Here is a 15,017-nt window from a genome sequence, read left to right as displayed (position 1 = left end):
AGCAAATACTCACCAACAACCACATACCACACAACAGAACCACTAACCCAGGAACCTATCCTTGCAACAAAGCCCGTTGCCAACTGTGCCCACATATCTATTCAGGGGACACCATCACAGGGCCTAATAACATCAGCCACACTATCAGAGACTCGTTCACCTGCACATCCACCAATGTGATATATGCCATCATGTGCCAGCAATGCCCCTCTGCCATTTACATTGGTCAAACGGGACAGTCTCTACGTAAAAGAATAAATGGACACAAATCAGATGTCAAGAATTATAACATTCATAAACCAGTCGGAGAACACTTCAATCTCTCTGGTCACGCAATCACAGGCATGAAGGTCGCTATCTTACAACAAAAAAACTTCAAATCCAGACTCCAGCGAGAAACTGCTGAATTGGAATTCATTTGCAAATTGGATACTATTAATTTAGGCTTAAATAGAGACTGGGAGTGGCTAAGTCATTATGCAAGGTAGCCTATTTCCCCTTGTTTTCTCCTACCCCTCTCCCCCCCCAGACGTTCTGGTTAAACTTGGATTTAAACTTGGAGAGTGGTCAGTTTGGATGAGCTATTGCCAGCAGGAGAGTGAGTTTGTGTGTGTTTCGGGGTGTGTGTGTGTGAGAATGCCTGGATTTGTGCTGGAAATGGCCCACCTTAATTATCATGCACATTGTAGGGAGAGTGGTCACTTTGGATGAGCTATTACCAGCAGGAGAGTGAGTTTGTGTGTGTATGGGGGTGGGGGGGTGAGAAAACCTGGATTTGTGCAGGAAATGGCCCACCTTGATTATCATACACATTGCGAAGAGAGTCACTTTGAATGGGCTATTACCAGCAGGAGAGTGAGTTTGTGTGTGTGTGGGGGGGGGGGGGGAGCGGAGGGTGAGAAAACCTGGATTTGTGCTGGAAATGGCCCACCTGATGATCACTTTAGATAAGCTATTACCAGCAGGACAGTGGGGTGGGAGGAGGTATTGTTTCATGGTCTCTGTGTGTATATAATGTCTTCTGCAGTTTCCACGTATGCATCCGATGAAGTGAGCTGTAGCTCACGAAAGCTCATGCTCAACTAAATTGGTTAATCTCTAAGGTGCCACAAGTCCTCCTTTTCTTTTTGCAGAAAGAGTGCGTCCTTCCCTGACCACAGAGGGAGTAGAAGTGCTCTGTTTACACATCTCCTTGCAACCTGCACTCGCTCTGCCCGGTAATCGGTGTCCATGCATTTCTCCAAGGCATCGGCAGATGTCCCTCCTCGTTCACATCTCTGCCCTCCTCCTCTCCCAATTTGTACTGGGCATGCTCAGGACCCAGGGCCCAGAGAAGGGATCCCTTTTATCCAGAAGTAGCCTCTGCTCTTCTTTGCACACTCAGCCTTTTCTGGCTTGCCTATATAAAGCCAGCGAGATCACGAGGGCTCCCTTTCCCTCTCCTCCCCAGCCTGCTGGACTTTCCTCCCCCGGGTGGGAGAACTGGCAACACCATGAACTCCTCCGCAGCTGCTCCTATCTTCCTCCCGGGAGAGAACTGCACGCCGTCATGGAAGGGGGCAGACGCTGGCTTCAATCAGACGGACACCCACTTGGAGATCTTGGGCAAACCAGTGATGGAGAGGTGGGAGACCCCTTACATGCATTCTCTGGCGACGGTAGCAGCGTCCAAAGGTAACAGGCGAGTGAGGTCCCAGCTCCTTGCAGGGAGGTGGGGGGCGAGTAGTGGCAGCGGCCAGGCGTCGGGGGGGGGTCCCGCGGGATGGTATCGGGAAGGGTGCGCTGTCGTTCCCCGCGCTGGGACGCTGCCCTGAGCGGGGCGGCTGCTTCTTGTCAGCCGAGGGAAGCGCCCCGAAGGGTTTGCGCATTTGGGAAGAACAGGGACGAGCAATAGGCGGGGGGCCAGCGGTGCGCTCAGGCGGGGGGACGCGGAGCCGTTTGCAGACACGGCGGGGGCCCTTCGTGCGCTTCGAGGTCTTGCTCCACTTGATTCTCCCTTCGCCCTGCTCACGGCCCCGGGGGCCAGTGTCAAAGGCTGCCCGCTAGTTATCAAGAGGAGCTGGGCTTTGCCCCTACCCTGAAACGAATTGATAATGTAACAAGCATTTCCTCCCCGTATGAAGACTGGCGTTGAATAAGGAGCTGAGCTCCCAGCATAGAGCCGAAAGCCTGGTGTTTTCTAAACCTTCCGGCCAAGTCCTCGCCCGGGCAACTATCTGCTGTGTGGCTAAGATATCAGAGTCACTGTCCGCTTTTTATGAATTGTTTCGCTCCCTGATTGAAAGAGCAATGGAAGCTATGTGTTTTGAGTACGTCAGAACAGTGCTTCAGGTCCCCTAAGGAAACTTTAAACATGGCTTGCCCAGGTGGATCGAGACGGCAGAGTTTTGGACTTTCATTCTACATAGATGCCTTTAAAGTATTTGATTTCTGCACAGCTTTGAGGGTAACATTGCGGGGGGAGGGGGGATCAGGCCTGTTGAAGCTTTTCAGTCTAAAGTCAAGAGAACTCCGACAGTGCACAAATATCCTCCTGTCCATTGTCCTTGGAGTTCACTCTTCTCTGTCATGCAATCCACATTTGAACTGTAAATGCCAGGCAAATCCATATGCTCCACGAGAAGCAGGGTTAAGAATAGCACCCCTGTAACAGTAGCTGGGTCAAACAGTTGTGCTCTGTGTCATAGAAGACGGGTTTCCAAATAGCTGCAGACTTATCCCTAGGGCAAGAGAGGGGGAGGGGAGGTCTGCAGTTCTGCATTGGAGGAGGGGCTAAAGTACCAGAAGGCTCAGGTGATCTCCTTGATCTTTGCACTTTACCTTTCATTTAAAAACAAAGTGTCTGATCCAAAGCCCATTATAATGAATGGAAAGAAAGACTCACACGGACTTCAGTACCCTAAGGTTTAGGCCCAAAGCTCTTGAAACATGTCACATGGAGATTTTTAGTGGCATGTCTACAAGCAGTGAATTTTTAGGTTTCAGAGTAACAGCCGTGTTAGTCTGTATCCGCAAAAAGAACAGGAGTACTTGTGGCACCTTAGAGACTAACCAATTTATTTGAGCATAAGCTTTCGTGAGCTACAGCTCACTTCATCGGATGCATAATGTCTTCTGCAGTTTCCACGGTATGCATCCGATGAAGTGAGCTGTAGCTCACGAAAGCTTATGCTCAAATAAATTGGTTCGTCTCTAAGGTGCCACAAGCAGTGAATTGTTACCAGAGAAGCAGCCCAGAGGGATCAGGTAGTTTCCTTTTGTTAGGAAAAGGTCTAACTACATTTCATATAAGTAATGAAGGTATTACAGGTTTTTAAAATTGGTTTGGAGAAAAAAATCCTCAAAGTTTGGAAGGGCAATAACCCCTTTTAGGGCATAAACTCACCTCTTTCTGATGGGGGGTCAGGAAAAAACGTTCTCCAAGGGCAGGTTAATTTCTGACCCTTCTTTTGAAGCACCTGGTGATGGCCACTGTCAGAGAGGAGTTTGACCCCTGCTTTTATCCAGTCTGTTTTGCAGTGTTGCTGTAGCCATGTTTGTGCCAGGATATGAGAGAGACAAGGTGGGGGAGGGAATATCTTTTACTGGACCAACTTCTGTTGGTGAAAGACAAGCTTTTGAGCTCCACAGAGCTTTTCTTCAGGTCTGGCAGTCCTCTGTCCCTATGGATTCAAACATTACATGGAGTCTTGTGCAGCTCCAGCCAATGTAGTGTTATTCCAATGCACTACGGCCAGAATAGTGTAATAATACTTCAGACTTATCCAGGGCTACATTTTCAAAGCATCCTCCCAAACAGTTAGGCTCTGATTCCGAACACGCACTTATACAAGCACATGAGCAGCCCCCTTGACATCAATGGGATTGCCACATGTTTAAGGTTAAGCCTGCAGGTAAGTGTTTGCATGATCAGGAGTGATTTTAAGAAATAAGAGTGATTTTCAGTCTCCATGGCCCATCCAATCCTTGGTCACGTTGCTGAGACTGCAGAGAGAGGAGACCCAGCTAGAGCCAGCTGCGTGGGGGCAGACATCAAGACCAAAAAGCCTTCAGACAGCAATGACTGCTGGTCACTAGCAGCCTGGCTTGGACCCGCACCAGTGACCTATAGGTGAAAGGCTCTGTATTGCCCCAGCCAGTTCCTCCCACGTTCGTATCTGAGCACAGAAGACTAAGGGACCAGCTGCCTTGTATCCTGCGATCAAGACAGCTGTCATTTAACTCTCGAGCGTGCCTACAGAACATTGGTAGCCAGGCTGTGACCTGTCTTTCCCCAGGTGGCCGTGTGCTGGAAGTGGGGTTTGGCATGGCCATTGCGGCCACGAAACTGGAAGAGTTCGACATTGAGGAGCACTGGATCATAGAATGCAATGAGGGCGTCTTCCAGAGGCTGCAGGAGTGGGCCAAGAAACAGCCACACAAGGTACGAGCAGCTCCGCTCGCTGTAGACAAGGATGCATTGCAGACTCTGTGCACCTTTGTAGCTACAGCTGAGCTCAGCAGGGATTATCAACGGGCTACAATATGGCCTGGGATGCGGGGACTTATCCCAATCTCTGGCTGTGTAGCTATGTTCATATATAGCCCTTATCACCAGGCTCCGAGCGCCTTGCAGTTGGTAAAGGATTTTGTCCTCCACTCCCCAAAGCATTACCCTCATCTTACAGCTGGGGAGGCGAGGCGAGGCATAAGCTAGATTGTGGTTTGCCCAAGGTCACATAGGAAGACTGTCGGAGCCAGGAATTGACTCCAGATCGCAAGTCGCTCCCCAGTGCCCTAACCACTGGGCCAGTCTTCCTGCCCATTTCTTACCCTCTAGATTTCTCTGAGGGTATGTCTACACTACGATATTAGGTCGATATTACAGAAGTCGATTTTTAGAAATAGATTTTATACAGTTGATTGCGTATGTCCACACTAAGCACATTAAGTCAGCAGAGTGCATCCTCACTACCATGGCTAGCATTGGCTTATGGAGCGGTGCACCGTGGGTAACTATCCCACAGTTCCCACAGTCTCCGCCGCCCATTGGAATTCTGGGTTAAGCTCCCAATGCCTGATGGGGCAAAAACATTGTTGCGGGTGGTTTTGGATACATGTCGTCAGTCGCCCCTCCCTCCGTGAAAGCAACAGCAGACAATCGTTTCGCGCCTTTTTTCCATGCGGACGCCATACTGCTTTCAGCAGAGAGTGCAGTAGGACTGCTAACCGTCGTCATCCACCGCTTCCACTGCAGCTCCGCTCTGCTGCTATTCTCTCAATAGCGAATTTCTCCGTGTTGTCTGTCATGGGCTCCTGGGTACCTGTGTTCTTCCTCGGGAAATGTGTGCGGTGCTGTCATCCTCCACCGCTTCCGCTGCAACTCTGCTCTCCTGAATCCACCTTGCAGGTCCTCTCGTCGTTCTCTATAAATATCTATTCTCATGGCATCCATCGTCAGCCACTGCTTCCGCTGCAACTCTGCTCTCCTGCAGACGCCATGCCACAGCAAGCATGGAGCCCGCTCAGATCACCGTGGCAGTTATGAGCATTCTAAGCACCCCGAGCATTATCCTGCAGTATGTGCAGAACCAGAACCTGCAAAAGCAGGCAAGGAGGCAACGGTAGCGCGGTGACAAGAGTGATGAGGACATGGACACAGACTTCTCTCAAAGTACGGGTCCTGTCAATTTGGACATCCTGGTGGCAATGGGGCAGGCTCATGCCGTGGAATGCCAATTCTGGGCCTGGGAAAGAAGCACAGACTGGTGGGACCACATAGTGTTGCAGGTCTGGGATGATTCCTAGTGGCTGCAAAACTTTCGCGTGCGTTAAGGGCACTTTCATGGAACTTTGTGACTTGCTTTCCCCTGCCCTGAAGTGCAAGAATACCAAGAAGAGAGCAGCCCTTACAGTTCACAAGCGAGTGGCGATAGCCCTCTGGAAGCTTGCAACGCCAGACAGCTACTGGTCAGTCGGTAATCAATTTGGAGTGGGCAAATCTACTGTAGGGGCTGCTGTGATCCAAGTAGCCAGCACAATCACTGAGCTGCTGCTGTCAAGGGTAGTGACTCTGGGAAATGCGCAGGTCATAGTGGATGGCTTTGCTGCAATGGGATTCCCTAACTGTGGCGCGGTGATAGACGGAATGCATATCCCTATCTTGGGACTGGACCACTTTGGCAGCCAGTACGTAAACTGCAAGGAGTATTTTTCAATGGTACAGAATGCACTGGTGGATCACAAGGGACGTTTCACAGACATCAACAAGCTCGCATCTTCAGGAACTCTGGTCTGTTTGAACAGCTGCAGGAAGGGATTTACTTCCCAGACCAGAAAATAACTGTTGGGGATATTGAAATGCCTATAGTTATCCTTGGGGATCCAGCCTACCCCTTAATGCCATGGCTCATGAAGCCATATACAGGCAGCCTGGACAGTAGTCAGGAGCTGTTCGACTATAGGCTGAGCAAGTGCAGAATGGTGGTAGAATGTGCATTTGGATGTTTAAAAGCTTGCTGGCGCAGTTTACTGACTCAGTTAGACCTCAGCGAAACCAATATTCCCATTGGCTGCTTGCTGTGTACTCCGAAGTATCTGTGAGAGTAAGGGGGAGACGTTTATGGCGGGGTGGGAGGTTGAGGCAAATCGCCTGGCCACTGATTATGCGCAGCCAGACACCAGGGCATCAGAGAAGCTTTAAAACCCAGTTTCATGACTGGCCAGGCTATGGTGTGACAATTCTGTTTGTTTCTCCTTGATGAAAACCCGCCCCCTTGGTTCACTCTACTTCCCCGTAAGCCAACCGCCCTCCCCCCTTCAATCATCACTTGCAGAGGCAATAAAGTCATTGTTGTTTCAAAATCATGCATTCTTTATTAATTCATCACAGAAACAGGGGGATAACTGCCAAGGTAGCCTGGGAGGGGTGGAGGAGGAGGGAAGCACCAAGTTGGGTGGTGGAGGAGGGAAGGACAAGGCCACACTGCACTTCAAAACTTATTGAATGCCAGCCTTCTGTTGCTTGGGCAGTCCTCTGGGGTGGAGTGGTTGGGTGCCCGGAGGCCCTCCCCCCCACGTTCTTGGGCATCTGGGTGAGGAAGCTATGGAACTTGGGGAGGAGGGCGGGCGGTTACACAGGGGCTGCAGTGGTGGTCTGTGCTCCTGCAGCCTTTCCTGCAGCTCCACCAGATGCTGGAGCATATCAGTTTGATCCCCCAGTAGCCTCAGCATTGCATCCTGCCTCCTCTCACCTTGCTCCCCCCACCTCTCATCTTGCTCGTCCCTCCTGTCCTCGTGTTCACTTTCTGCTTTCCTGGACCCTGACACTGTTTGCCTCCACGCATTCTGCTGAGCTCTTTCATTGTGGGAGGACTGCATGAGCTCAGAGAACATTTCATCGCGAGTGCGTTTTTTTCGCCTTCTTATCTGCGCTAGCCTCTGGGACAGAGATGATGGGGGAGCATTGAAACATTTGCATCTGCGGGAGGAAAAAAAGGGAGAGTAGTATTTAAAAAGACACATTTTAGAGAACAATGGGTAGACTCTTTCATGGTGAACCAAGCTGTTAACATTTCATAGCACATGTGCTTTCGGTACAAGGTCGCATTTTGCCTCTTATATTGCGGGCCTGCTGGTTTGGTGCGAAAGATCACACATGCAGGGCCAGGCAATGGAATTCGGCTTGCAGGCAGCCATGGTAAGCCACAGTCTTTCGGCTTCTTCAGCCTTCATATCAAGTGGGAATGGTTTCAAACAGCAGTGCCCTCCTTTCCCATACCAAGCACCCGTTGCGTTGGCCATTTAAAAGGAGGGGCTGCGGTTTTTGGGTTAACGTGCAGCACAAACCCAACTAAACCTCCCCCCCCATTCTCTGGGATGATCACTCTCCTGAGGAGAACACAGAGAGATAAAGAACGGATGTTGTTTGAATGCCAGCAAACACCGGGACTATACGCTGCCATGCTTTGTTATGCAATGATTCCAGACTACGTGCTACTGGCCTGGCATGGTAAAGTGTCCTACTATGGAGGACGGAATAAGGCTGCCCTCCCGAGAAACCTTTTGCAAAGGCTTTGGGAGTACCTCCAGGAGAGCTTCATGGAGATGTCCCTGGAGGATTTCCGCTCCAGTCCCAGACATGTTAACAGACTTTTCCAGTAGCTGTACTGGCCGCAAATGCATCCCAAGTCTTCAGGGCAAATTAATCATTAAACACGCTTGCTTTTAAACCATGTATTACATTTACAAAGGTACACTCACCCCAGAGGTGCCTTCTCCGGCTTCCTGGTCCGGGAGCCCGCCTTGGGAGGGTATTGGCTCCAGGATGATAAATAGTTCCTGGCTGTTGGGGAGAACGGTTTCTCCGCTTGCCTGCTGTGCGCTATCGTCCTCCTCCTCTTCCTCATCCCCAAAATCGTCATCCCTGTTGCATGAGACTCCCCCCTTGCAGGTGTCCACGGACAGGGGTGGGGTAGTGGTAGGGAGTATGCAACTCATCATAGAAGCGGCATGTCTGGGGCTCTGACCTGGAGCGGCTGTTTGCCTCTTTGGTTTTTTGGTAGGCTTGCCTGAGATCCTTAATATTCACATGGCACTGTTGTGGGTCCCTGTTGTAGCCTCTGTCCATCATACCCTTGGAGATTTTGGCAAATATTTTGGCATTTCGTCTTTTGGAACGGAGTTTTGATAGGATGGATTCGTCTCTCCATACAGCGATCAGATCCAGTACCTCCCGTTCGGTCCATGCTGGAGCTCTTTTGTGATTCTGGGACTGTGCTGATCAACTTGCCATGCTGGCCAAACAGGAAATGAAATTCAAAAATTCCTGGGGCTTTTCCTGTGTATCTGGTTAGTACATCTGAATTGAAAGTGCTGTCCAGAGTGGACACAACGGAGCACTCTGGGATAGCTCCCGGAGGCCAATACCATCGAATTGCGTCTACACTACCCCAAATTTGACTCGGCGATGTCGATTTCAGTGCTAATCCCCTCCTTGGGGAGGAGTGCAGAAATCTATTTTAAGAGTCCTTTAAGTTGACAAACATGGCTTTGTCATGTGGACGGGTGCAGGGTTAAATCGATCTAACGCTGCTAAATTCGACCTAAACTCGTAGTGTAGACCAGGGCTGAGCTGAATGAGGAAATCTTTGGAACCAGAGTTAAAAAAAACAAAACTTTCATAACTTGGAAGCAGAAGAAAAGTTTAGCAACACACAACCACTCCATTAAGCAAAACATTAACTCACTCAGTAAAGCAAAGGCTGGCCCCACACGGTTGCTGTACACTCACTAGTATCAAGTTGTTTATTAATTTGCACCATAAACCCGTTTTTTAAATCGGTCACAATATATTAGCGTCCCCTTGATGGGGTAGAGGATCCTCAGTTAATCTATCACATATGGGCACCGCACCCTGGGTTACATGGATGCCACTCCAGTGAGGACCAGCGAGATGCCAGTGGGGTTGAATTTGACTTGTGGACTCTCCCCTTCCCCCCCCCCTGCCCCCACCACTTTTACTAGGCCAAATCCATCCCTAGTGTAACTTACACTGCAGCAAATGGACTTGAATTACACCAGGGTGGGATTTGGCCCAATATCTGTGTGTTAGAAGTTGCAAATGCTGGTCTTGTGACACACACTCTCTCTCTCTCTCGCCAAATCCTTGGTGCAGATCAGCTTCGCTCCGTTGCAGCTACCGCCCTCCACTGACGTACACCCATTGTGGAGCTGGACTTTTATATTTAATCAGGGCTTGTTAAGAGGAAAACAACTTTAATGCTGCATGTAGTGGACATTGATCCAACTCTTCCTTCCTGCCCCATTCCCTGGGTGTTTCTTATTCTCGCTTTGGTCAATCATTGATCAGAATCTGTGCCTCCATACCATCTGGTGACTTCTCCTTGTCTTGCCTGAAGGTCGTCCCCTTGAAGGGGCTGTGGGAAGACGTGGCGCCGACGCTGCCAGATGGACACTTTGACGGTAAGGGAAGCAGATTGAAATAAAAATCCAAAGAGATCATTGGAATCCCAGGGGTGGGTTGTGGAGAAGGAGGCTGCTGGGCAGTGAGGACCTCCACAACACCCATGGATCAGGGGCCCAGAGAAAGACAAACTACGCCAGAGCCAGCAAGCCCGAGTTTACTGGGCAGGATTTAGAGTGGCACGTGGTCTGGCCTGAAATGTTATGAAATCTAGGACAGGTGTGGCCATTAGACAATGGAGGGATTCAAATGGAGCATGAATCAGGGGCGCTAGCTATATACTCGATAGAAGGGTGCTACGTAAACCCAGTCTGAACAGGACCTGAATTTAGTCATGCTAGGAGTAAGAATGTTCACGCACCCATAGGAAAATATACCAGGTGGCCTAATTTTCATGGGTGTTGAGCACCTGAAACTCCCATCCAATTCAATGGGAGCTGACCTTGCTCAGGCACTATGAAAAAACTCAGGCCCTAAGATTAAGTACCATGCATTGCTGGAGGAGCTGCACATTAGCTACATGGGAGGCTGTGTGACCTAGTGGATAGAGCACCAGAGCCCCATTGGGCTAGGCGGTGTACCCACATACGGTGAGAGACAATCTCTGCCCTACAGGGCTTACAGTCTAAATCAACAAGACAGAAGCCTGGCGGGGAAACTGAGGCACACAAAAGGGAGGTGACTTGCCCAAGGCCAGTGGCAGAGCCAAGAACAGAACTGATGCCTCCTGACTCCCAGCTCAGTGCCCTGGCCGCTAGGCCCTGCTGCCTCATTAGCTCGCACTGAAGCAGGAGAGATGAAATTCAGCTAGCCAGCTTAGCCCAGCCTCCCAAAGCTTGGCAGAAGGATAGCACGTTGCTGTCGGTACGATGAAGCTATCGCCAACACTGGTGTTATCAAATGCATGGGACTCAAATGTCATGTGTTAAGGGGGGGAGACACGCCAAGCAGCCAGCTACGAAGAGGAATCTTAGCCCAACTAAACGATCCCAGTCTGTGCTACAGCATATCTTGCAGCTAATGCATTATTTCCCTCGGTTTCCCTGGACAGGCATCCTCTATGATACCTATCCCCTGTCAGCAGAAACCTGGCACACTCACCAGTTCAGCTTTATCAAGGTAACAGACTCTCCTGCAGTTCTCCAACGAGCAGGATTCTTCCCTCGTTATCCGCATATTGCAAGCCCCCTGCTAGCGTTTCTGCAGCAGCTCCAGGCATTTGGGGGCCTGCTCAGACAAGGTGCTGAGTGCTCTCAGCTCCGGTTGGGTTTCACTGGGGACTGAGGTCAGGACTTTAATTCCCCAGAGGCCTCTCTGAGCTGGAGAGTTAGATCTGTAGCCCACCTCCAAAGCCACACGGGAGTCGTCATGAGACGGACCTGGCCCCGAGAGACTTGCTAGGATGGGCCTTTGCCGGTTGTTACGTTACAGCCATCAGCTTCTCCATGCTGCTTTGGGGCCCAGCAGTGTTTTAGGAACGTGGGATTTTCGCACGTAGCCCACGTTTGTCTCCTGTGGCACCTTTCCTACCAACGCTACTCAAGAAGTGTTTTGCTGGAGTTACGTGGGAGAGGGACTGACCCTAGCAAGGGGCAATTGAAGCTTTCACAGATTCTCTGAAAGGAAATGGAGAGGGGAGATGTCGGGAGAGGTTGTTCTAGATGGCAGGTGCTACAGTAGGATGGCCAGGTGCCTGGTTTTTGACTGGAAAATCCAGTCCAAAAGGGGGCCTGACAGTGTCCAGTCAGATCTACTGACCAGACACCCAAAGTCCAGTTACTGCAAGCAGGAAGACACTGTCATCACCCACTCCAGCCCTACCTCCGCAGGCAAGTAGCGAGAGGCGGGGGGAGGAGAAGAGTCGAAGGGGGCAGAGCCTCAGGAGAAGAGGCGGGACAGGACGGGGCTTTGGTGGAAGAGGCGGGACAGGGGATGTTCCCGCACTCCTGCTGGAGTGTCCGTTTTTTAAATATTACAAGTTGGCAACCCTATGCTACGGAGGGAAGGCAGAGAGGAGCACGGTGTTTAGGGCAGCCCCTGAATCCCATCAGCCTCCCATTTGTTTCCCTCTTCCACAGGGTCACGCTTTCCGCTTGCTGAAAGCTGGCGGTGTGCTCACCTACTGCAACCTGACGTCCTGGGGGGAGCTGCTCAAGACGGAGTACACGGACATTGAGAAGATGTTTGAGGTGAGGAGGGGCAGAGGCTCGGAGAGCCTGATGGCAGATATGACCACAGGCAAGGGGGTGCCAAACCCTGCAGTCGTTTCTCACTCACCCCAGGTGGCTGCTGACAGGAGCATACAGATACCAGAGTCCTACCGCCTGCCCAACTGTGGGTGCAAAGCTGCACTAGGCCTCACACCTGCCGTTCTGTTTGCGGACACAAACGAGCACGTGAGTTTTACAGGCCTGGATTAGAGCCACATAAAAACAGGCCAGTCCTCAGCACTTTGGAAACAGGCCCTCCGTTAAATGGCACGGCTGGATAACAGGCAGGTGATAACATGAGCAGGAAGGAACGGTTGACAAGTAGGGCTTGGCGGGACCCAGTTCAAGGATACACTTCAGAAGCACCATAAAGTACAGCGGGTGTTTTTCCAGGACAGTTCTAAAGCTTCACCCATCTTAGTGGCTGGGGCAGTGTCATTTTAATGTAACCAGACCGGTTAAACAAAGGGTTAGGCGTCTCCTTCCTCGAGGATCACGTTGGGACAGACTGTGTGTTCAGGCAGCGGTGGCTCAGAACCTCACCGCTCTCTGTCTTACGTGTCCCTCCCTTAGGAGACTCAAGTTGCACACCTGATGGAGGCAGGGTTCAAGAAGGAGAATGTAAGCACCAGCGTGATGGACTTGATCCCGCCTGAGGACTGCCGGTACTACTCCTTCCACAAAATGATCACGCCCACCATCATCAAAGAGTGAGCACCCACCCAGCACCCTCTCCTGTCTCGCTCACTCAGCTGCTACAACAAAGAGAGAGGGAAGAAATCCTGCCAGGAGGAGTGAAAACTAAATCATCAAGGACTGGCTATTTACAATCCAGGGAGGGGAGGGAATATTCATCGCTCTACAGTACTAATGAGGGAAGATTAACATATCGATTGGACTTTCCAGTAAGATTGAGAGGAGGGGAAGATTTGGGAAAGTACAGTTGGAAGTTTATCACAGTTTAGAACTAGCACGTCTGTAGTGGACCCTGCACCACAAAGGGTCCAAGTGACTAGGACTGGGATTCAGGACTCCTGCCTTCTAGTCCCAGCTCTGCCACTGAGCTGCTGGTGTTTATGAGCAAGTCACTGCCCCGTCTGTGCCTCAGTTTCCCCATCCACAATACATTATTCCCTTTCTCCCCCCCAGCCAATGCTTTGAGATCTATGGCTCTAAGACCCTAGGTCAGAGCTAGGTGTTATTTGGTAAACGAAACCTGCTCCAAGGCCTGGCTGTGGATCTGGGGCATTTCTCCTACGTTTTTAAAGAATGTTTTTATTGTGGGGTTTGACCTGCGCTCAGAGCCCTCGCTGTAGGCTCCACAGCTGTTGATTAAAGTGAAAATCAGTAGGGGACTGTAGGTAGGGATTGAATGAGGGATTTTCTAATCGGAGTTTCCAGTAAAAAAAGACAGTGTTCCAAAGATCAAGACTTGACTCTCCCCGACCAGCCGAGTAAAGTACCCTCTACCCCACAGAGTTTAATTCTGAAAGCCTGGCATTTGCATTTGTGTAATTAAATGAGATTCAGACAACTCCCAGAGCATATCCCGTGGGAATCTCCACTTATATTTTTGGCCAATGGCCTGTTTTTAATTAAGATTTTGGTAATGAATTCTTATGACCTTCCTGGAAGTTTACCACTACATGACTGACTATCCACCTCTGTACATAGATGTGGTGGACATGCTATTAATACGAACACTAAAGACAGTAAATTGACTTAAAAACTACAGCTCAAGACTTCAGAATAATTTATTTTCATTTTTTATAAGCACACATAACTCTGCAGTGGCTCCGTGCTCGTCATTACAGGTGGCCTGAAGTGCTGGTAGCAAATCACCAATCTGTTTACTCTCCTGTGGTCCTGATGGTGGCAGCCTAAGATCGGCTTAGAAGCTTTCTATTCCTGTCCCATTTTCACAAAAGCCGCTGCTTTTTAATAAGATTGCTGGGCAAGATTCTAGATAAAGCAGGTGCCTAAATATAGACTATAAGCCCCACCCACAAACCAAGTCCCCATTGAGCTAGGGGCTGTCCAAATGCATGGTCCCTGCCCCACAGAGCTTCCAATCTAAGACAAGAGATAACACGTGAACACTGACGGAAATGGGGGAGCAAAGAAAACAATGAGAATGTTGGTCAGCATGACAGGCAGGGATCTCAGAACTGAGTTAAGCAACCAGATAAGAGGCCTGATGTACAGAAGTGCTAAGTATCCAATGGGACCTAGCTATAAAGAGAGGTCAAATACAGTTGTGTTGTATGCATAGACGTCGTGGAACAGGGAGATAAATCCTTCTCTGTACAGCTCTGGTGCTGCAGTACCTGGGACATTGTACTAGGCATCGCATTATCAGAAAGATGATGATAAACTGGATGGAGTTGAGAGAAGAGCCGCAAAATCTATCCGGAGGCCAGAGGGACTCATTTAGCAGTAAAGATTATAAAAGGGGCGGGAATTAATGGGTTGGCTGAAGTGACGACTGAAGACAGTTCACAGATACTGTATATGAAAAGTGTAAACATCAAAGAGAGCAGAGCTTTAGGGTGGCAAAGGGAGGTATAGAAGCTGCAGTAATGGGCTGAAATGAAGACTGTAAATGTTGATTTAGGTCCATATCAGCCTCTGGTGTAGCTGTGTTTTTGCTGACAGCATCAAGCTCAGAATTTTGCAGGTGAGGAAATGGAGATGTGACATCTGGGAGTTTGGTTTAGAGCAGGCTTGGGACTGATTTACAAAACATCCCATCGATGGCAAAGCTGGGGACACATCTTGGTCCTGATTGCCACAGAGGGGTAAAAAAAACCCAAATAAATCTCATCTATGCAAGCTGAATCTAA

General features: G+C 49.9%; 1 protein-coding gene and 1 long non-coding RNA gene across 3 annotated transcripts; one reads left to right on the top strand and one right to left on the bottom strand.

Moving 5' to 3' along the window:
* The first annotated feature begins 1,342 nt into the window (after nucleotides 1-1,342).
* On the top strand, nucleotides 1,343-13,908 carry GAMT (guanidinoacetate N-methyltransferase). 2 transcript variants are annotated; one of them, XM_048831283.2, is made up of 7 exons: nucleotides 1,343-1,674; nucleotides 4,278-4,423; nucleotides 9,900-9,963; nucleotides 11,016-11,083; nucleotides 12,043-12,153; nucleotides 12,247-12,360; nucleotides 12,748-13,908. In XM_048831283.2, exons 1-7 carry the CDS (start codon nucleotides 1,494-1,496, stop codon nucleotides 12,886-12,888), a joined length of 825 nt encoding a protein of 274 aa, XP_048687240.1. In that variant the 5' UTR covers nucleotides 1,343-1,493; the 3' UTR covers nucleotides 12,889-13,908. The 2 variants fall into 2 exon arrangements, with proteins under 2 accessions (XP_048687240.1, XP_048687241.1); XM_048831284.2 differs by lacking the exon at nucleotides 12,247-12,360 and having other exon boundaries at nucleotides 1,399-1,674.
* LOC142070102 (uncharacterized) lies at nucleotides 6,830-9,903 on the bottom strand. The gene is made up of 2 exons (XR_012666044.1): nucleotides 8,242-9,903; nucleotides 6,830-7,459 (listed from the first exon to the last, which is right to left on the bottom strand). It is a non-coding gene; the product is annotated as an uncharacterized LOC142070102 (long non-coding RNA).
* Nucleotides 13,909-15,017: the final 1,109 nt, after the last annotated feature.

The sequence above is a fragment of the Caretta caretta genome, chromosome 25 (assembly GCF_965140235.1).
Source record: "Caretta caretta isolate rCarCar2 chromosome 25, rCarCar1.hap1, whole genome shotgun sequence".
NCBI lineage: Eukaryota > Metazoa > Chordata > Testudines > Cheloniidae > Caretta > Caretta caretta.
Note: the sequence above shows the minus strand (reverse complement) of the source record. Positions and strands in the feature narration are given on the sequence as shown.

What these genes read in the sequence shown, in the direction of transcription:
- GAMT (XM_048831283.2), top strand. Translation starts at nt 1,494, where the DNA reads ATGAACTCCTCCGCAGCTGCTCCTATCTTCCTCCCGGGAGAGAACTGC. An exon ending in CCAAGAAACAGCCACACAAG is followed by an intron (nt 4,424 to 9,899) that starts GTACGAGCAGCT and finishes TCTTGCCTGAAG; the next exon opens with GTCGTCCCCTTGAAGGGGCT. An exon ending in ACATTGAGAAGATGTTTGAG is followed by an intron (nt 12,154 to 12,246) that starts GTGAGGAGGGGC and finishes CACTCACCCCAG; the next exon opens with GTGGCTGCTGACAGGAGCAT.